This window comes from Coptis chinensis, chromosome 3 (genome assembly GCF_015680905.1).
Source record: "Coptis chinensis isolate HL-2020 chromosome 3, ASM1568090v1, whole genome shotgun sequence".
Taxonomy (NCBI): domain Eukaryota; kingdom Viridiplantae; phylum Streptophyta; class Magnoliopsida; order Ranunculales; family Ranunculaceae; genus Coptis; species Coptis chinensis.
The window spans coordinates 58,223,430-58,244,251 of NC_141458.1; the positions used below are offsets into that span (position 1 = coordinate 58,223,430).

The 20,822-nt window shown below is 35.8% G+C and overlaps 2 protein-coding genes and 2 long non-coding RNA genes across 5 annotated transcripts; all 4 read left to right on the forward strand.

Annotated features, from left to right (window-relative positions):
- The first annotated feature begins 1,548 nt into the window (after nt 1–1,548).
- LOC147510183 (uncharacterized) lies at nt 1,549–4,614 on the forward strand. Its single transcript, XR_015216742.1, has 3 exons — nt 1,549–2,162; nt 4,115–4,174; nt 4,298–4,614. It is a non-coding gene; the product is annotated as an uncharacterized LOC147510183 (long non-coding RNA).
- A 1,355-nt stretch (nt 4,615–5,969) lies between these two features.
- Nucleotides 5,970–9,059, forward strand: LOC147510184 (uncharacterized). The gene is made up of 5 exons (XM_086598042.1): nt 5,970–6,305; nt 6,458–6,761; nt 6,851–7,584; nt 7,702–8,448; nt 8,676–9,059. The coding sequence occupies exons 1-5, from the start codon at nt 5,970–5,972 to the stop codon at nt 9,057–9,059; spliced, it is 2,505 nt and encodes an 834-aa protein (XP_086454168.1).
- Nucleotides 9,060–9,344: 285 nt separating this feature from the next.
- On the forward strand, nt 9,345–9,782 carry LOC147510185 (ATP-dependent DNA helicase RRM3-like). The gene has a single exon (XM_086598044.1). The coding sequence runs from the start codon at nt 9,345–9,347 to the stop codon at nt 9,780–9,782; it is 438 nt and encodes a 145-aa protein (XP_086454170.1).
- A 2,094-nt stretch (nt 9,783–11,876) lies between these two features.
- On the forward strand, nt 11,877–20,211 carry LOC147510186 (uncharacterized). Of its 2 annotated transcripts, none has more exons than XR_015218763.1 (7): nt 11,877–11,985; nt 12,260–12,395; nt 12,851–12,896; nt 13,146–13,360; nt 13,468–13,560; nt 19,589–19,654; nt 19,840–20,211. It is a non-coding gene; the product is annotated as an uncharacterized LOC147510186 (long non-coding RNA). The 2 variants fall into 2 exon arrangements; XR_015218762.1 differs by having other exon boundaries at nt 11,963–12,138.
- The last annotated feature ends 611 nt before the right edge of the window (nt 20,212–20,822 follow it).

Genomic DNA, 20,822 nt, shown 5'->3' on the forward strand with positions numbered 1-20,822 from the left:
CATGAACCATTTCAAAGCTTAAAGTAGTTTAATTTCCTGTGTCTAACTGAGGGTGTGTTTGTTTTCTGAAAAGATATTCATATACTCCTTTTAATTTTTATAAAATATCTACTTCTTTTTTACTTTTTTCGTTTAAGTTTTTTCATCCAATCCCAGTATTAGGTAGCTTTGATATTCATGTGTATGTGCAAATAGAATACTAGTGCAAGAAGGTATAGGCAATGAAATGAATATTTTCCACGCTTTTGTATTTTTTGTGTCCAAACTGGTTGTCTATTTTTCATGTATTTATTTATTTTGAGATCTCTTGAAGTCCTACTTTACCTCCTCTATTGTCCTTTCTTATAAATCCTTTATGTGCAGGCATTTGTGAGAAATTTGCAAGTGCTTTCGCCGCTGCTGTTAAAAATCTGCAAGTCGGAAATGGCTTTACAGATGGTGTGATGCAGGTATTCAATCCTCCAATTTGCACTAAGGTTTAAAGTTATAAATGTTCCCGATATAATTTGTCTTTGACCGGTCTCTAGCCTAATTATTATTATGATGCAGGAAGTACTATGTTTCTTGTGTTCTGTTAATACCAACCAAGAGCATGTTGTTCCTAATACCTTTGTGTACTTACCTAGCTCCATCTCGAACCTTAATCTATTGTCTGTTTTCAATGTTTTCCTTAATGCTAAACAACTTTTAAATCAGATTATTGTCAGTAGGTCAGAGATTTCAGTATATTTGTTCTCTCTATTTTCCAGTAATTATTATTTACATTCAAAGCCCCAAAAAATCATTGTGTTGAGCCGGTCCCCAGTGTAACCATTTGTACGCTTTAAAATGGTGATCATCTACGTACACTGATCTTTTAAATGGTAACGATCTTCAAACCACCGAGCTACCGGTATCAAACAAAAGGTCAATCCTAACATGTAAGCTTCTTTATACCCTATACAAGTATGCCACACATTAGAGTAAAACATCCCTCATGGTAACGAACATAAAACCGCCTCGCAACTGGTATCTGTCTATTAAGGTTTTCAGTTAAAAAAAAAAAAAGTTAAATCTCTTATCTTTCATTTATCCCGCGTCCCAGTCATATTAGAACATATAGCCTGTACTAAACAGCGTCTGAGGTCTCTTTTCAAGCCTTTCTATGAACATCTGAGACACAATTTTATTTTCCTCCAAGTACTATACTATATTGAAGGTTTTCTTATTTTTAGTGGGAAAGATTTAGAGTTGGGGAATGTGACAGACTCATACTTATGGCATTGTCTTGCAGTCTTGCTTGTAAGCCAATTGTAGATTACACAACATTAAATTAACTTGCTTTGTTTAGTTCAATTCATGATCCAAATAGATAGATCGGTGGTATGCTTTGTTTACTTATCTCATTGACTTGGATTCATCACCTTGTTTGATCCGCAACCCATATTGTATATATTACAGCTATTTTATTTCTGGGTAGGTTTCTTTTTGTTATACTGTTTTGGGATTTTGGGCTACTTTTGTTTGGGGGTTCAATTTAACTAACTTCTAGAAATTTATTGTCATGATCCAATTTAACTTTGATATTCACTTGTACTTGGCATGATTTAAATGTGTTTTGTTAAACAAAATAAGGCATAATAAAAATATCAATTGTACAAGCTTTGGAGTCCCTATATATATGTTCTATTAGCTTCTTGTTTGGGTTATTGATGAATGTTGTTGCTAATTAGCTTCTCAATCAAATTTACTTGAACATCACATTTATTATGTGTACTTCCTCTGCCTATTTTCCAAGTGTATTTCTTTATATATATCATTCATGCATGTTCTACCATGTCATGTCCCAATAACCCAATAGAAGGGATGTAAGTAGACTTACGGGGATGTAAGTAGACTTACTATCGGTGTCGAAAGCCCCAACCACATCACCAACTAGAGATCCATTAGCGTTTACACTTACGGGGAGGTTTGAAGATGTGGAACCAAGCCTTACTAGATGCATTCAATATAATCTACATAGACAGATAAATTTTTCTCATATTCTAATTGAACTATTTTATTTCTATAGGAGGGAGTGGAGAACTTGATAATGAATACCAAAGTGCCTAATAAAAGCCTATTGGAAATCATTAACAATGATTGGAATAGTGGTGATTGGATCAATTGGAGGCAAAAGAGTGGTATGGGAAACACACAAACTTTAGCTAAACTCAAAATCAATTGGCGTTCATAGAAGCACTTGTTAGATGTTGGGAGCCAAATGACATGGTTTTCAAATTTGGCCCTCATCAACTTTGTCCTACACTAGAAGAATGTTCTCATCTTCTTGGCATGTATCTTGAAGGAAGCCCTGCTTTTCCCCACCTAAAAGATAGCTATATAAAGGAACTTGTCGATTTCTGTGTAAAAAAAAAAAACTCTTGAAAAAGAAACAAATGGTCAAGTGAAAACTTGCTCTCTTGATTTTCTTATCGCTAGACACTTGAATGTTGGTGATCCAAACGATAAAAAAAATTCGTTAGGGCATGCAAATTCAATAGACTTAGCAATTGTGGGACATGTTCTTCTTCCGAATAACACAAACAAAATTGATGCCTCTTTATGCAAAATTATTCAAGAAGTTAGAACTGGGAGCGTTACTATCGTACCAATGATATTAGCAGAACTTCTTATAGGTTTGACCAATTGTGTCATAAATAGACATACCAAGCTTTTAGGATGCATTCCACTTCTTCAAGTTTGGGCATATGAGCACTTATCAAATTCCTTGGTGAAAATGAAAAGTGTTGGAGATAGCAGATATAATCTTGTCAAAACAAGCATTAGCAAGCGTCCTTGTACAATTCCTAAGGATGCTAACGCATGGTACACCAGCTTAAATTCTTTGAAGACGGAGGACAACAAGTGGAAATGTGATTGGCTCTTGTGTCATAGAGATATTTATCTACATATTCCAGGTCGACAAAGTATTGTACTTGTCGGCCTTCATGGTTCCACTCTGTATGTGCCACTTCGAGTACTATGCCAGTTTGGTTGTGTTCCATTCAATCCAACCACCCCTTATCTTGAAAATGACCATGTTGATTTTACTTCTTACTCCATGAAAAAAGAAATTATATATGTCAAGACATGGGACCATAGTCGTCAATCTGTTTTTTCATTTCTTCAAAACAATACCTCTACCATAAGTGAAGTAAATCACCTTGCTCCAAAGCGTAGCAGAGAATTTGATGGAGATCAAGAAAACCCAAATAACAAGATGTCCACGTGTAATAATGCAAGAAGAGAGGGGATTTAATCTTTGTCATGATCGCATTATACACCAACCTCCACCAATGCATGTAAGTCCAATATTTTAAATTATATTGTTTTATTTATTTGGCAATGTATTTTATTTATTTGGAAATGTATTTTAACTTTAAATTAGTGAACAAATTTATCCAAAACAAATAACAATAAATTAGATACAACTTTACTCTATCATTTTCAAACAATTCCAAGAAAAAAAAACAAGATTTATTACCCTTTACTCACTGTGCAATATTTGACGTATTCGGTGTTACCCTTTACTCTTGCCAAATATGATTAGTTGTATGCTTCTATCCTAGAACAACACATTTATTAATGGTACTTCCTTTGCGCTATTTTCCATGTGTATTTCTTTATATATATCATTCATGCATATTCTACCATGTCATGTCCCAATAACCCAATAGAAGGGATGCAAGTAGGCTTACGACTAGTGGGTTAAACCACTGGTGTTGGTGTCGAAAGCCCCAACCACATCACCAACTTAAGATCCATTAGCGTTTACACTTTTGGGGAGGTTTGAAGATGTGGAACCAAGCCTTATTAGATGAATAAACCAATTATCTATATGTTTAAATCATGATTGAGAATTTTTGTTTGTTTATGTCAACTGCATGTAAGTTCAATTTTAAATTTGAAAGTGTATTTATGCTTTAATTTTGTTAGAAATATTATCCAAAAGGAATAACAAGAAATAAGATACAACTTTACATTAGCATTTTCAAACAATTCAACATATAAAAGCAACCAAATCGTTATGTAGATTTACTTTATTGAATATCTATATTCCCATGTAGCTAACCATTTTCTTCTGTTTTTACAGCTACACATTTTTGGTTCTAGGTATTTCTGTTATTGTGGAAAATATTGAAAAAAGGAAGCGGTATGTTTTCATTCAGATTTGTGGTATTCCTAATCCTATAACTAATATTTTCTTGGCCTCTAACTACCCGTTTTCATTACAATATATTTCGAAAGCTAACCACTATTTGTTTTGTCCCTGCAGGTCCAGTTCTTTTGGTTTTGTTTTCGTTCCGAGTATTTATGTTTCTTGGAGATATTTTTGTCAAACAAATTGGTATGTATTCATTCGCATTTGCTTTACTCTTTGTTTTAATTTGTTTTCACCTTGAAACTACGATTTACATAGTAATGCAATTGGTGGAGACGGTCTCATATAAGTCGTGCAATCCTCGTTAATATTCATGCATTTCTCTTGCGCTTAATATTCTTAATATCTCCTAATACATTAGTTATTTTGGGTGCATTTAATAGGTGAGTATTGAGTAATAATGGCCCAAATTTCATTATTTCATATATATAACAAAGTAAGTGGTCATATTTATGTTTCATATATATTGCAAGTTTTTCACATTTATGACAACCACGGTTGAAATAATAAGTTTGAAGTAGTTGGACTTTATAGTTTTATCCGTTTATTAAACTTTTCTTGGCTTAACTTCCCGTTAGAGAAAAGAAACAACTTTCCTAAGCAAAACTTTCAACTATTTAATGCTCCAGTTTGCCAACCATGTAGGAATTTCAATTGACACGACATAAGAAGACTTCTCTCTCGTCCCTACTTTTCCATTCTCAGTGTTTTAATGCACAATGGATGCAGCTGTGGAAGGTTTACCAGTAGCACTACACCAAATTGATAGGTTCTTTGGTAGATTTTATAGTCGTCGGAATCAACATACTACCCTACCAACTACTACTCGGCCGCGTCTTCATAATCGTCGGCCCCGTAACTCTTTCGCCCAAATTTCATCATACATCAGGAGATTAGACTACCTACCAAAAATTGCATATCCAACTACTCGAAGACGTACAATTATTTCCAGACATACTTCTTCTTGGATTATGACGGCGGTGGCATCTCAACCTGAGAGTTCAATGCATATTCATAGGAGACTTGATCACCCAGAATCCTCTATTAGTAATCACATGGTTAGAAATTATGCAGAAATATTTTCAGCAAGGGAGAGGGTCGATGATCTAGATGAAAATTGCCCGCTCATTGATTGGGTTCGTACAATGGGAATTCCTGCACCAAATTCTTTGGTAAGGGAGACTATATCTGATTTACCAGAAAATGTACCCCGTATTCAAAAGGTTGACAATCTACCATATCCAACAGAGACTTCAAGAGGTTATGACAGGGTTGGAAGTCAAGGAGATAAATCTTTGCAACTAGATAGTGTATCTGATTTTGATTTAGCAGACAATTGCCCGCTTATTCAGTGGCTACGTAATCTGAAGGTTGCATGCCCAGTTGATAATAACAACATTTCCCACAAAATGCAACGGGTGGAGTAGAAAAGGGCAAAAAATACTACAAAAAAGAAGAGAGCCCGTGCAAAACAGACAAGTGAGCATCATGCATCGACGCAGTCAATTAATAGTGCTAGAAGAAAAGCTGCACGCATTTGCCAAACCTCCGAGCAAAGAGAAGCTCATCGTCGCCTAGACACTGCTCATAGAGGTTTGGCTCATGGATTGCAAATGGATGTAGTACGACATTCCCTCATAAGGCAAAGTGTAGAGCATGGTAGGTCTACAAATACTGCAAAAAAGAAGAGAACTCGTGCAAAACAGACAAGTTCACAACCTCCAAGCACCGAGATGCTAATCGTCGCCTAGACATTGCTCGTAAAGGTTTGGCTCGTGGATTGCACATGGATGGAGTACAAAATTCCAGACAAGCTCGTAGAAGATTAGCATTTGTAAGGCAAAACCCTGTTGAAAGGGTTGTTCAAAACGCCCTTAACGCGTTTCGTAGCAGAGTTGTTGGGCAAAGACTTGCACGTCAAACAATTGCCCGTCAAAGAGTTGTTATTGCTCGTCAAAGAGTTATTTCACAGAACGTTCTTCATCAAAGACTTCCTAGTGTTCAACTTATGGTGTGTGAAGATAATATCCATGAAAACACTGATCTGCCACCTACTACAGACGACTACATACCACTCTCCAACGCAAAAGTATTTAGAAAATCCTGCAATGATATTTCATGGGTCAGTTGTCCTCTATGCAAAAGAAAATTTCCCGATCTAAAGATTTCTGCAGGTAATTGCTTTTCTTTGTATATTTTCTGGGAATATGTTTGTACTAAGTAAAAACCTCGCTTATAACAAGAATTGATGGAGGTATTTGTACCTCTTGCAAGTTGGAAAAATGGGACAACACTAATGCTGGCATGTTCAGTGTTAACAATTCAATGGATCCGGGCATTGTACCTCTAGAACTGTCTCGTTTGTCCAATCTAGAAAGAATTCTCATTGCCAGGGTGCACCCCATGATGTCTGTGTATCGTGTTAGGGGTCAACAATACAAGTACAGTGGTAATGTGATAAATTTCTCCCAAGATGTCAATCTGATTGCCACTGTTCTTCCATTCAAGCCCGCTGATTTGTCTACAATTCTTGTCGTTAATAGAGGGCGGCCACATGCAAGCAAGGAATTCGTGTTTGGTGAGAATTTGTACACACAGCCTTGGTTTGGTTGAAAACTTATCATTGGTACTATAATGATATAATTATTGATGATGGAACTATCGAAGGACTACCTCTAGATGGACAACCTGATGACCTACCACATATGTCCCGACCTGTGGAAGATATCGACAACGAAGTTTCTGCCATACCTAGGGAAGCCGATGACGATGACGATGACGGGCCACTTGACTTGTATAACCAGGATTTGCACATTGATGAGTTTCATGCTGTTGGAACTATTTCTATTGCGGCACAACCCAATCAACAAGCACGTCTCCGGAGGGCATTTATGGTACCAAATGTAGATCAAACAAATGTTCATATGCCTTTAACAACTCACATCATTGATGAGTTTTCAACCCCAGGATATATTGTTATGGCATTTCCAACTTTGTTTCCTTATGGTGATGCTGATCTACGACAAGCTCGCCAGCGGAAAGTCAATCCATTGCCGTACTTCCAGTTTTTGATGAAATATCATGATGGCCGATTTGCTAGAGATACGAGATTCCGCTACTTTGCTTGGAACTCTCTTTCAAGGAGGCATGCACTTTCTTTAGGTGATGTTTTTGTGAGGAAGAATCCAGGGGATGCTGAGTTGTCAATTGAGGAAATTCAAAATATGATTTCGTCCGGTGACAAGCAATTAGCTAATCGTGTCTCTTACTTTGCTAACAACATTCGTGGTACCCGGTCTTATTGGTATACAAGATTGAAAGAGTCGACCGCCATGGTTAAACAGCTTAGGTGCACCAACCATCTTCTTTCACACTCATTGGCGACATGCAATGGCTTAACTGTTTTCAGATTTTAGATCCTTCTAATGATCTTGAAAGGATGTCTCCTTTAGATAAAAAAGAAGGGGACATAAAAGTTAATTAATGATAACCCAAATGTTGTCGCTTGGTTATTTCAGGCAAGAGTGGAATTCTTCTTTCGGGATTACTTACGATATGAGTTCTCTGTGGTTGATCATTGGTACCGGTTTGAGTGGCAAAATCATGGTAGTGGTCATGTTCATGGATTTCTTTGGCTAGCAGATGCTCCAGATGTTACTAAGATTGCTACAAGTGCTATCGATAGATCTAATGTTATTGATTATTTTGATAGACTTGTTTGCACTATTAACCCAGACCCAAGCATGTCTAGAAATCTCCAAGAACATCCTTGTGCACGCATTTTGCCACTCGATTTACAACTTGATACAAACGAAGATGACTATGTTTCGTTGGTCAATTGGGTCATGCGACACTCTATATGTGGGAGTCATTGTTTGCGCTTACACAAAGCAACCAAACAAATGGTATGTCGCTTTAGATACCCATTTGATGTAATTGGTCAGTCAAAGATTGTAGAAGAGCCTCCCAACAATAACATGTATCGTTTCCTCGGCCGCCGAAATGATGAACTAGTTTGTTCCCACAATCGTAAGATTTTGCAGACCTGGCGTGCAAACATTGATTGGTCGCCAGTCCTTTCAGTGCAATCTGTTGTCAATTACATTGCTAAATATGCCGCTAAATCTAAACCAGCTTCAAAAAGTTTCATAGATACTCTTCAAGATATTGTTGAAGATTTTCATCGGCCCTGTCAAAATGCAAGATCTGCTTTCAAGCGCCTACTTATGAAAAGTGTCTCTGAAAGAGATATTTCTGCCCAGGAAGTATGTCACTTGCTAATGGGGTACCCATTGACCCGATCATCCAGAAAATTTGTACTCTTAAATGTTAGCGAAAAGAGCATGCTAGCATCAATTGTATGCATAACAAAGGGCGACGAGGATGAAATTGTTGGAACAGATCCAACCTTTGTAGGAAGATATCTGCAACGACCTTTTTGTTATGAAAATATTTCCCTCCTGAATATGGCAAAAAACATTATTTCAAGCAGCATGTTTGGCACACTTCTCGAGTTGATGCAGTTGTGAGTTTGGTTCCGGAGCTAGACGGTGACATCCTACCAAACACTGAAAAATGGAAATCATTTTGTCGTCAACAAGTCTTAATTTATCACCATTATCGAACTCTTGAAGAAGCTCGGGGAGAATTTTCGTTGTGGTATGAAAGATACTATGACTTGGGTTTCGAAATCACTTATAGGATTATTCTTCCAGAACCGATAGATGAAGAGCTTGAAAATGGTATTGAGGTAGAGCTTGGTACTGAAGACTTACTTCGGGATGAGTGGATGATGGCTGCAGCAATGGGGCCCATGTTTGTCCCTGGGGAAACTGTGGAATTAGGAAGAAGAGACTTCGACATTTCACACAATTAGGCTGAAGGTTTACATCGATATCCAAATATAGAAATTGATAGAAAATTTATCCATGCTCTTCGTGGTGGCAATGAACTAAATCATGAACCTTAAACAATTGTACCAGATCATGATTTATCTAATGAACAAAGACTGGCTCATGATATGGTAGTTAGAGCCCTACAAGCTGGAGCATGTATTCGGTTAATTGTTTATGGGGGAGCAGGCACAGGCAAGTCCACACTCATAAATGCAATTGTGTATTAAGTTACTGCAATCTTCAGAACAAACAAAGCAGTGCGTGTCATGGCTCCTACTGGAGTTGCCGCTTTTAATATTGGAGGTGCAACCATCCATCATGAACTATCTTTCACTGTAGAACAGAAAGGTGTGAAACAAACTTCCAAAAATATTAAAGGTGATCAATGTCGACGTATGCAAGAAAACTTTAAAGACACCAAACTTATCATTATCGATGAGTACAGCATGGTTGGAAAAAGTATGCTTGCAAATATTGACCGACGTTGTCAAGATATTTTCGCAAAGAACGAGCCATTTGGTGGTGCATCTATTATCCTCGTTGGTGATATGCGTCAATTACCTCCTGTATGTGACAGTGCATTATATGTCCAAGGTGGGCCTATTCAAAAACAACATGGTGGAATTGTGTATTCTAGTTTCGATAAATGTGTTCGGTTATCACATATATTTCGATGCTGCGGGGATGACCAAGCATCATTTTGAGAAACACCGTTCAGACTAAGTAATGGAACTTCAACTGTCAGTGATTGGCAATTATTTCTAACTCGGGATATTTTCTCGCTCAATATGGATGAGGTTAACACCTTCAAAGATGCTTTTGCGTCTTTTTCCTACCAAAACACCGCACATGATTATAATCTCACCCGACTTATTGAGCTTGGTAAACCGGTTGCTCGAATTGTATCACTAAATAATTGTGAGACCGCTACCAAGGCTTCGCCGATGATGCAAAAGGCTTGGAGAAAGTTTCGTGTCTATCACTTGGTGCACGTGTTATGCTTCGTTCAAACATTGCCACCACAAATGGGTCGGTTAATGGTGCAATAGGCAATCGTTGTAGATATTGTTTACCGAAAAGGCGCAAATCACCGTAAGATATACCTCTTTATCGTTATGGTTGACTTCGACCACTATCGTGGGTGCTAGGTTAAGATCGATTCTAATACAATACCTATTACTCCACGGACATCAAATTGGAAGTCGTAATGCTTCATGCCAAGATTCAGGTTCCCCTAGTACTATGTTAGGCGATAACAATTCACAAAAGTCAAGGCCTCACTCTTGATCGGGCAGTGGTAGATATTGGTGAAAGGGAAAGCCTTGGTTTGACTTTTGTTGCTTTGTCTCGCACAAGAAAGTTGTGTGATCTGACATTTTGCCCTATGTTCTCTTTGGAAAGACTTCAAAAGATTGGAAAATGTGTTGGTCTTAGAGGCCGATTGCAAGAGGAGAATCGTTTGTCAGACTTATGCGCTTCAACCATTTGATGTTCTAGGAAAATCTTATAGTTTAAATGTTATTTTCTTGTTTTTATCTCGGTATGTAGTATTCACCTTTCTACCTTTATTTCTATTTATATTGTTTGCAAATTCACTTCATCAATATATTATATATTTCTCATAAATGAATATCTACTATCGTTATCATGCTTAATTTTGTTGTTTGGATATATGCAGGTTCTTCCACAAGTAATGTATAGGAGGACATTTTTTGATGGTTGTTGCAGATGGATTTTGTCACTTCAACTACTGCCTTTTATATTATAGTTGTTTGGACTTTTGCTAGCCCCCCTCTCTGTGTCTTTTGAGTTGAGTTGAGCAGTTTGTAAAGTAAATAACTGTGCAACTTGTTATATGTGTAGTAGTTTAGAACCTTTGGGATATTGTTATTTTGGTTCTTCCGGTAATATGACAGTTTAATGATTTCTAGACATGATGAGTTTTTATGATTTAATATTGAAAATACAAAGGAGGTTATGTCGAAATTTTCATTGAAGAGTTTGTTTTCCTTAAGTTGTAATGTCAAACTTAGTTAGCGTCGGCAAGATCGTTTGGCCTCTTTGATGCTCAATTTTGTATGACATTTATATTTGTAGTTCAATGTTGAGTGTTTTAATTGTCTTTGATGTATTATTGGATCTTCAGAAGTTGTTGATCATGGATTTCTTTGACAAAGCTTTATCTATCAATAAAATTGTCTCAATATTGTGTTTGGTTTTCGGCCTTGATATTGATTATGATCCATAAACATTCATGCGTATGTGCACTCTGAAGTAAACCTTTGATTGAACTTTCTTCTTCAATTTGTAGAAATGGTTGTACTTGCAACATGTTTTTTTTCCTTTGCAACTATGTACTAGCTAGAGGTGCTTGATATGTCTTTGTGGGCATAGACTGCAGACCCTATTGCTTAGCTGGAATTGTGCATTAGTCATTCTATGGTTTTAAAACTTGTTATTTCATAAGAGCATCTTCAGTTGTAACATTTTATTACCATTTTCTGGAAGTCGTAGGAAACTATATTAATCTTGCACAAGTAAAAATGAAATCACACACAACCCACAGTGCTGTTTCACATATTAACTTGTTTGGGAAAAAAACAATTTTTTTATCTTGGGATTAAAATGTCAAGAAATTGTTAGTGAGGCTGATGTGGGAATATATATAAGAATACAACTCCTCTTATTAGTGCGAGATAGATAGAAATCGAGGGGCAAGTCCTAGAAATAAATAAATAAATATAATTATTGTTATATATTAAAAAAGAGAGCCAAATAAATAATATACTACGCATTGCAGTATACTAGTAACAATTGGTCTTCACGGGCTCACGACCAAGGCCCATGAAAATTAGTGAAGTTGCTTTCCCACGATCACCAGTTCACCACTCTCTCCGAAAGAAACAGGTATATATCTCAAACTTTAATTCAACAGCGTAGTGGATGTTCGATCATTCTCTCTCTCATTCTTTGTATGCCTCAATTCGTTAATAAGTCTTTCGTTTTCTAATCCCGAATTAAAGCAGCAGCATCCTTCAATTTTCGTGAAGGGGTTTGATGGTAAGTTACCTTAGATGATTTTGCTTTCTAGGGTTCTTTAAATTGTGAATTGAAAATTGATCTTGGTTTTATTTATTTATTTATTATTATTTTTTTTATGAAATGGATTGCTTTTGGTTAGGTCTTCTTTTGCTCTGCCTGCTGTTATTTTTCCTTCATTCAATCATATGTTCTATTCCGGGACAAGGCTGCCAAACAAACCATGAAATGGTGGGATATTGAGAAAAGAGGCACCTTCCACTTCACTTACCTGAAAGGTAAGGCTGAAAGCTAACTCAACCTCTCGATTAACCGGCACGAATAGCATTTCTTCCTATCCCAGCATCCCTACCAACTTGCTTAAAAAAGAAAATAACTGTGGGGCTATTCTGGATCGGCTAGGACACTAGGTGATGACTCTTTTCTTTCCCTCTATGATGGTGAAACCGTGCTTAATATGGAAGAGTGCCTTTTCTTTGTCTGGGTATGGGTAGCACTATATATTCGCATTTCATTAATTGGCTAAGCCGGCAAGCCAACAAGTGAAGCAAGCGCTCCTGTGTATATTTTTTTTATGGGATTCTAGAGTTTTGCTTTCATACTTGTTGGTTTGAATTTGCTTCTATGTGTACAATCATGCTGCTTGAATTGGCTGCCATCATATTAGCATCCATTGGTAACTTCTCTAGCTTTTCGAAAAACACACTGATGACCTCTCTATATCTTTGTTTAGGTGGAAATTGTTGTAGCCCCTGGAACGCATGAAAATGAAGCTGAAGGTATTATGTCTTCTTTATACATACGTTATGTATATAAACACTACAATGTGAATAGGGGTTCTAACTTCTTATTAGTTTATTGCTATAAATTCTGACCTAGAACTCTAAATCCAACAAATTTGTTGTCGTTGATGCATGCTACCTGTGATACAACTAGCGTCCTGATTTGATGTTTGCTACACTAAAAATCGTTCCAAAGTGAGTCTTTCAGTTATATTTAACTTTTTTTTTTTTGTTTATAACTTGCAGTCAATAAGAAGTTAAATGATAAAGAAATGACTGCATCTGCACTTGAAGATCCTTTTCCATTCACAGCTTGTTGATCAGTGGCTGGCACCGAGTTATAATCGTCTTACAGTATCCACAGTTCCCATGCAGTTCCAGATCAGTGTTTGAATGATAATAGGTTCGACTGATTCTCTTTCTTCGGTGTATAAAGGAGAGCTTATGACACATGACATTATGTATGGCTCCTACTACTAGTTTGATTTTCTACTTGGGGATTTGTGAAAGGATTCTTCATTTATCGCGTATGTTGGTGTTTCTGAATTTCTTGTTTTTTACATACTAGGTTTTGGTCTTTTACTTAAGGGAATAGAGGTCGCGAGATTGGTGGAGTTTGAAGGCATACCAAGTTACCAACAGATATGACCTTTGTTTATAGGTTAGTCTTAGTTGTAAAATAAACCAAGAAGTTTCCTGTTTTCTCTTTTTGTGTTTTTGCTTGCTTCTTTCTTATTGTTGCTTTACCACGTACAATAGGTAAATTAAGTCCATATGATACTGAGTGTTTTATTACTTTTTATTTGTACACTTAAATAATACCAAATATCATACTGTATAGTGCTATGTTTAGCAACTCTTAATAGTAATAGGAGGTGAAACACATTATCCTTCTTTAAAATGTCCTATCAAGGTGTTGGTGCCACTGTTATAAATCTTGACTAAGGTTTCAAATTTATTTACTGTAACTATACGAAAAAGTTCAATTACCAGAACTGGGATCTATTTTTTTCTGGGACAGTTGTGCTTGCTTACATGCATTGCTTTGTGTACACTTAAATTAATTATAAAGTTGTATGGTTTCACTGCACGCTATGTTGTAGTGATAGTTTACCTCTTTTGTAGATTTATGCAGTGTAGATCACTTTTTGTATTGTGGTAAGTGCACTTGATGACAATTGAGATTGAAGAGCCAAAGTTGAAAGAATTTAGTTTTCGAAATTGATTCCATCTATTATATTTCTTTTCAGTTTGGACTGGTGTTTATTGCTCTAGTCTGGAAGTTCGATTGTGCCTCCTTTATGGTTTAATCATTGTTGTCGAAATTTTTATATTTATTTCAAGCTTTGCGATCGGCTTAATAGTCTATTATGGTGTGTGTATACCTTAGATTACTAGTATATTGCATTGCAGTGGGGCGTGAGCGTAGTATATTATTTATTTGGATCTTTTTTTTAATATATAACAATAATTATATTTATTTATTTCTACGACTTGCCCCTCGATTTGTATCTATCTCGCACTAATAAGAGGAGTTGTATTCTTATATATATTCCCACGTCAACCTCACTAACAATTTCTTGACATTTTAATCCCAAGATAAAAAAAAATTGTTTTTTTCCCAAACAAGTTAATATGTGAAACAGCACTGTGGGTTGTGTGTGACTTCATTTTTACTTGTGCAAGATTAATATAGTTTCCTACGACTTCCAGGAAATGGTAATAAAATGTTACAACTGAAGATGCTCTTATGAAATAACAAGTTTTAAAACCATAGAATGACTAATGCACAATTCGGCTAAGCAATAGGGTGCAGCCTATGCCCACAAAGACATATCAAGCACCTCTAGCGATTACATAGTTGCAAAGGAAAAAACATGTTGCAAGTACAACCATTTCTACAAATTGAAGAAGAAAGTTCAATCAAAGGTTTACTTCTGAGTGCACATACGCATGAATGTTTATGGATCATAATCAATATCAAGGCCGAAAACCAAACACAATATTGAGACAATTTTATTGATAGATAAAGCTTTGTCAAAGAAATCCATGATCAACAACTTCTGAAGATCCAATAATACATCAAAGACAATTAAAACACTCAACATTGAACTACAAATATAAATGTCATACAAAATTGAGCATCAAAGAGGCCGAAACGATGCCGTCGCTAACTAAGTTTGACATTATAACTTAAGGAAAACAAACTCTTCAATGAAAATTTCGACATAACCTCTTTTGTATTTTCAATATTAAATCATAAAAAACCTGTCATATTACCAGAAGAACCAAAATAACAACATCCCAAAGGTTCTAAACTACTATACATATAACAAGTTGCACAGTTATTTACTTTACAAACTGCTCAACTCAACTCAAAAGACATAGAAAGGGGGGCTAACAAAAGTCCAAACAACTATAATATAAAAGGCAGTAGTTGAAGTGACAAAATCCATCTGCAGCAACCATCAAAAAATGTCCTCCTATACATTACTTGTGAAAGAACCTTCATAAATCGAAACAACAAAATTAAGCATGATAACGACAGTAGATATTCATTTATGAAAAATATATAATATCTTGATGAAGTGAATTTGCAAACAATATAAATAGAAATAAAGGTAGAAAGGTGAATACTACATACCGAGATAAAAACAAGAAAATAACATTTAAACTATAAGATTTTCCTAGAACATCAAATGGTGAAGCAGCACAAGTGCAACAAACGATTCTCCTCTTGCAATCGGCCTCTAAGACCAACACATTTTCCAATCTTTTGAAGTCTTTCCAAAGAGAACATAGGGCAAAATGCCAGATCACACAACTTTCTTGTGCGAGACAAAGTAACAAAAGTCAAACTAAGGCTTTTTCTTTCACCAATATCTACCACTGCCCGATCAAGAGTGAGGCCTTGACTCTTGTGAATTGTTATCGCCCAACATAGTACTAGGGGAACTGAATGCTACCGACATGAAGCATTACCTGACTTCCAATTTGATGTCTGTGGAGTAATAGGTATTGTATTAGAATCGGATCGGAACCTAGCACCACGATAGCGGTCGGAAGTCAACCATAACAAGCAAAGAGGTATATCTTCCGGTGATTTGCGACCATTTCGTAAACAATATCTACAACGGTGCCCATTGCACCATTAACTGACCCATTTGTGGTGGCAATGTTTGAACGAAGCATAACACGCGTGCACCAAGTGATAGACACGTAACTTTCTCCAAGCCTTTTGCATCATCCGACGAAGCCTTGGTAGCGGTCTCACAATTATTTAGTGATACAATTCGAGCAACTGGTTTACCAAGCTCAATAAGTCGGGTGAGATTATAATCATGTGCAGGCTGTTTGGTAGGAAAAAGACGCAAAGCATCTTTGAAGGTGTTAACCTCATCCATATTGAGCGAGGAAATATCCCGAGTTAGAAATAATTGTCAATCACTGACGGTTGAAGTTCCATTACTTAGTCTGAACAGTGTTTCTCGAAATGATGCTTGGTCATCCCCTGCTTGTCGAAATATATGTGATAACCGAACATATTTATCGAAACTAGAATATTGGGTTATTGGGACATGACATGGTAGAACATGCATGAATGATATATATAAATAAATACACTTGGAAAATAGGCAGAGGAAGTACACATAATAAATGTGATGTTCAAGTAAATTTGATTGAGAAGCTAATTAGCAACAACATTCATCAATAACCCAAACAAGAAGCTAATAGAACATATATATAGGGACTCCAAAGCTTGTACAATTGATATTTTTATTATGCCTTATTTTGTTTAACAAAACACATTTAAATCATGCCAAGTACAAGTGAATATCAAAGTTAAATTGGATCATGACAATAAATTTCCAGAAGTTAGTTAAATTGAACCCCCAAACAAAAGTAGCCCAAAATCCCAAAATAGTATAACAAAAAGAAACCCACCCAGAAATAAAATAGCTGTAATATATACAATATGGGTTGCGGATCAAACAAGGTGATGAATCCACGTCAATGAGATAAGTAAACAAAGCATACCACCGATCTATCTATTTGGATCATGAATTGAACTAAACAAAGCAAGTTAATTTAATGTTGTGTAATCTACAATTGGCTTACAAGCAAGACTACAAGACAATGCCATAAGTATGAGTCTGTCACATTCCCCAACTCTAAATCTTTCCCACTAAAAATAAGAAAACTTCAATATAGTATAGTACTTGGAGGAAAATAAAATTGTGTCTTAGATGTTCATAGAAAGGCTTGAAAAGAGACCTCAGACGCTGTTTAGTACAGGCTATATGTTCTAATATGACTGGGACGTGGGATAAATGAAAGATAAGAGATTTAACTTTTTTTTTTTTAGAACTGAAAACCTTAATAAACAGATACCAGTTGCGAGGCGGTTTTATGTTCGTTACCATGAGGGATGTTTTACTCTAATGTGTGGCATACTTGTATAGGGTATAAAGAAGCTTACATGTTAGGATTGACCTTTTGTTTGATACCGGTAGCTCGGTGGTTTGAAGATCGTTACCATTTAAAAGATCAGTGTACGTAGATGATCACCATTTTAAAGCGTACAAATGGTTACAATTTGGGGACCGCTCAACACAATGATTTTTGGGGCTTTGAATGTAAATAATAATTCTTGGAAAATAGAGAGAACAAATATATGAAATCTCGACCCCATCGACAATAATCTGATTTAAAAGTTGTTTAGCATTAAGGAAAACATTGAAAACAGACAATAGATTAAGGTTCGAGATGGAGCTAGGTAAGTACACAAAGGTATTAGGAACAACATGCTCCTGGTTGGTATTAACAGAACACAAGAAACATAGTACTTCCCTGCATACTGATAATTAGGCTAGAGACTGGTAAGCACAAATTATATCAGGAACATTTATAACTTTAAACCTTAGTGCAAATTGGAGGATTGAATACCTGCGTCACACCATCTGTAAAGCCATTTCCGACTTGCAGATTTTTAACAGCAGCGGCGAAAGCACTTGCAAATTTCTCACAAATGCCTGCACATAAAGGATTTATAAGAAAGGACAATAGAGGAGGTAAAGTAGGACTTCAAGAGATCTCAAAATAAATAAATACATGAAAAATAGACAGCCAGTTTGGACACAAAAGATACAAAAGCGTGGAAAATATTCATTTCATTGCCTATACCTTCTTGCACTAGTATTCTATTTGCACATACACATGAATATCAAAGCTACCTAATACTGGGATTGGATGAAAAACTTAAACGAAAAAAGTAAAAAAGAAGTAGATATTTTATAAAAATTAAAAGGAGCATATGAATATCTTTTCAGAAAACAAACACACCCTCAGTTAGACACAGGAAATTAAACTACTTTAAGCTTTGAAATGGTTCATGTTCCCTAGATCAATGAGACTCGACCAATGTATGTGACCCTATGCTAGTGTTGCAAAGGTCTCATTGTTTAAATAAATCAATTACAAAAGCCCCCGCAAATTAAAATATCAGTGACTAAAAATTGGAGAGCTGAGAGTACTATTTTTTCTCAAATATATTCTCTGTGCATTGACAGTGACATCGTTCTCTTAGAAGTGTAATTGTTATTCCTTGATTTATGATGAAGTCATAAAAGATGATGTGCGTCGAACTATGTTAAAATCAGCATGATACTTTTGTAGGTTTGTTTTTCTGAAGTTTACGCCTCTCACTTTCACTTTAATTGTATATGGTTGGTTAAAGGTTGTTTTCAAGCTGCCTTCTCCTATATTGTGCCCGTATATATCTAACCGTACCAATTTTGGTGGATAAGTTCACAAACAAATTGAGGAACCGTAACATCTACATCCATGGTATTACAAATTCATATTTTTAACAGCAGAGGGAGTATTACAAATTCATATTTTTAACAGTAGAGAGAGTGACTGAATATACTAAAATCTCTTACCTACTGACAATAATCTGATTTGAGTTCTTTAGCAGATCAGATATTTCCAACTTGCAGATTTTAAACAGCAACGGATATTCCGAGAGCGAGAATAGAGAGACGATTGGAAGAGTTAGATCCAACGAGATAGATTGTGAGAACAGGTTTGATGGAGGAGAGATTGGAGGCGAAGATAGAGGAAGATAAGAAAAGAGGGGGGGGGACATGAAGCAAGTTGTTTTTGGGTGACTTTAGAAAAGCGACCTCAAGAATTCGCTACGCTCACGGATTATTCAGCTTTTAAATTAGTCTTAATCCCTTTCTTTTTTGCTCCATGGTCTCTTGTTGGTCGACTATTTTATCTTTGTGCTACCACTTTTTTGGATGTTGACATCTTTCGTTTTTCCTCAATGCATGGTGATCGTGTCATGCTTATCTAAGTTGTACAATTTTTTTGGCAAGTCAACATGGTTTTGACATCCTAATGTTTTCTTAGATGTTTATTCGTCATCTGAATATGCTATCGGTTTCAGCAAATATTTTCTTTTTTTAGTTCTTATGCTAGTTTGTAATTTTGATTTATTTATTTATCTTTATTTACTTAATTTTGTTTTGTTTTGTTTCTTTCTATTTCTTCTGAAGAGTGATAAACAGGGGACTAAACTTGTACTAGTTCAGAGTTTTAGTGTATAGTGTTGGTGATATTGGCTTTTAATTTTCAACTATAGTATGGACTATAGATGCCTCTGATTTGATTCAACCTTTCAGGTTAGGGAACAAGGTATTTGGTACGAAGAAAAATGGCATGTGCTTGTGGCCGGTGACTTGTTGAAGGTATATTGTCTTTAACTTTTTCTTAGTCCACTGAAATTATTCGTTGTTTTCTCTATATTTTGAAATTCGCACTTGTTAATCTGTTTGATTCAAACAAGAATCTTATAAAATGGTTTAACGTATTGCATTGTAATTTCTACACTATAGAAGTTTTGACTTGTGCTCACTAATTGTTTTGCTTACAGAAGGGATTGAATATCATAAGCGAGCTGTGGAGGGAGCTATACTAAGGGTAGTCATGGGGTACTCCGGAGTATTGTAGTCATGTTAGAAGTGTACTACGCTAAGAAGCAAGGATACGAGTTTGTTGGCTTCATCCAAAAACATGTTGAGGACTATGCTCAAAACGAACGATAAGTGTGGTTAAATTCATGTGACGACTCCGGCGGGCTAGAATGATTTTTTTTTTAACTTTTGAGATGTTTCATTTTGATTTTGATTTAAATACATGTAATAATTATCTAAGTCTTGTTTGGATTTGATTGGTTCAATGGAATTAATGTTTGTGAATGATACTTGGAAATTTAATTAATTATATTTGTTAAGATTTTTTTAAAGGTGTATAGGCATTCGTTAGAGATATGGAGTGCATAACCAATTTAGTGAATTTTTGTTTTTTTTATATATAATTTTTTTTTGTAAAAATTTTAACCATTTGTCATGGTTTTTTTAAAATAGCTATAAAAGGGTTACTTTTGATGATTGATATGGATAACGTTTATCACTATTCAGTAAAAATCGCCACTAAACGGTGGTTATATTATGACTGTTTTCAACTATTTTGTGGTTGTTCTTCAAAGAGTATTTGTCACAATTTTGGTAAAAAAAAAATAACCCCCACTTGTCATGGTTTTGGGAAAAAAAAAACAGTGTTAAAAGTTTGCCACTGTTTTTAACAGTGATATAAAGTTTTTTTTGTTGTAGTGTGCTAATTTTTTATGAAATTCACAAAGGAGAATGTGAAAACCATGTTGGAGCCAGATCGCTTGCCACAAAGCAATTGCCCAAGAATACTATTGGCCACTACGAATGCACATTGAAGCGAAGAAATACGTTCTCAAATGCATCCAATGCCAAAAGTTTGGCCACAACCACCTGTGTTAAGCGGGGAATTGATCAATATCGCCAGGCCATGACATTTTCATATATGGGGCTTAGACATCATGAG

Excerpts from the sequence above, each read along its gene's own strand:
- LOC147510184 (XM_086598042.1), top strand. The coding sequence starts at position 5,970 with ATGGATGGAGTACAAAATTCCAGACAAGCTCGTAGAAGATTAGCATTT. Across the intron at positions 6,306-6,457 it reads CCTGCAATGATATTTCATGG|TTGGAAAAATGGGACAACAC; the intron begins GTCAGTTGTCCT and ends ACCTCTTGCAAG. Across the intron at positions 7,585-7,701 it reads CGACATGCAATGGCTTAACT|GCAAGAGTGGAATTCTTCTT; the intron begins GTTTTCAGATTT and ends TGGTTATTTCAG.
- LOC147510185 (XM_086598044.1), top strand. The coding sequence starts at position 9,345 with ATGGCTCCTACTGGAGTTGCCGCTTTTAATATTGGAGGTGCAACCATC.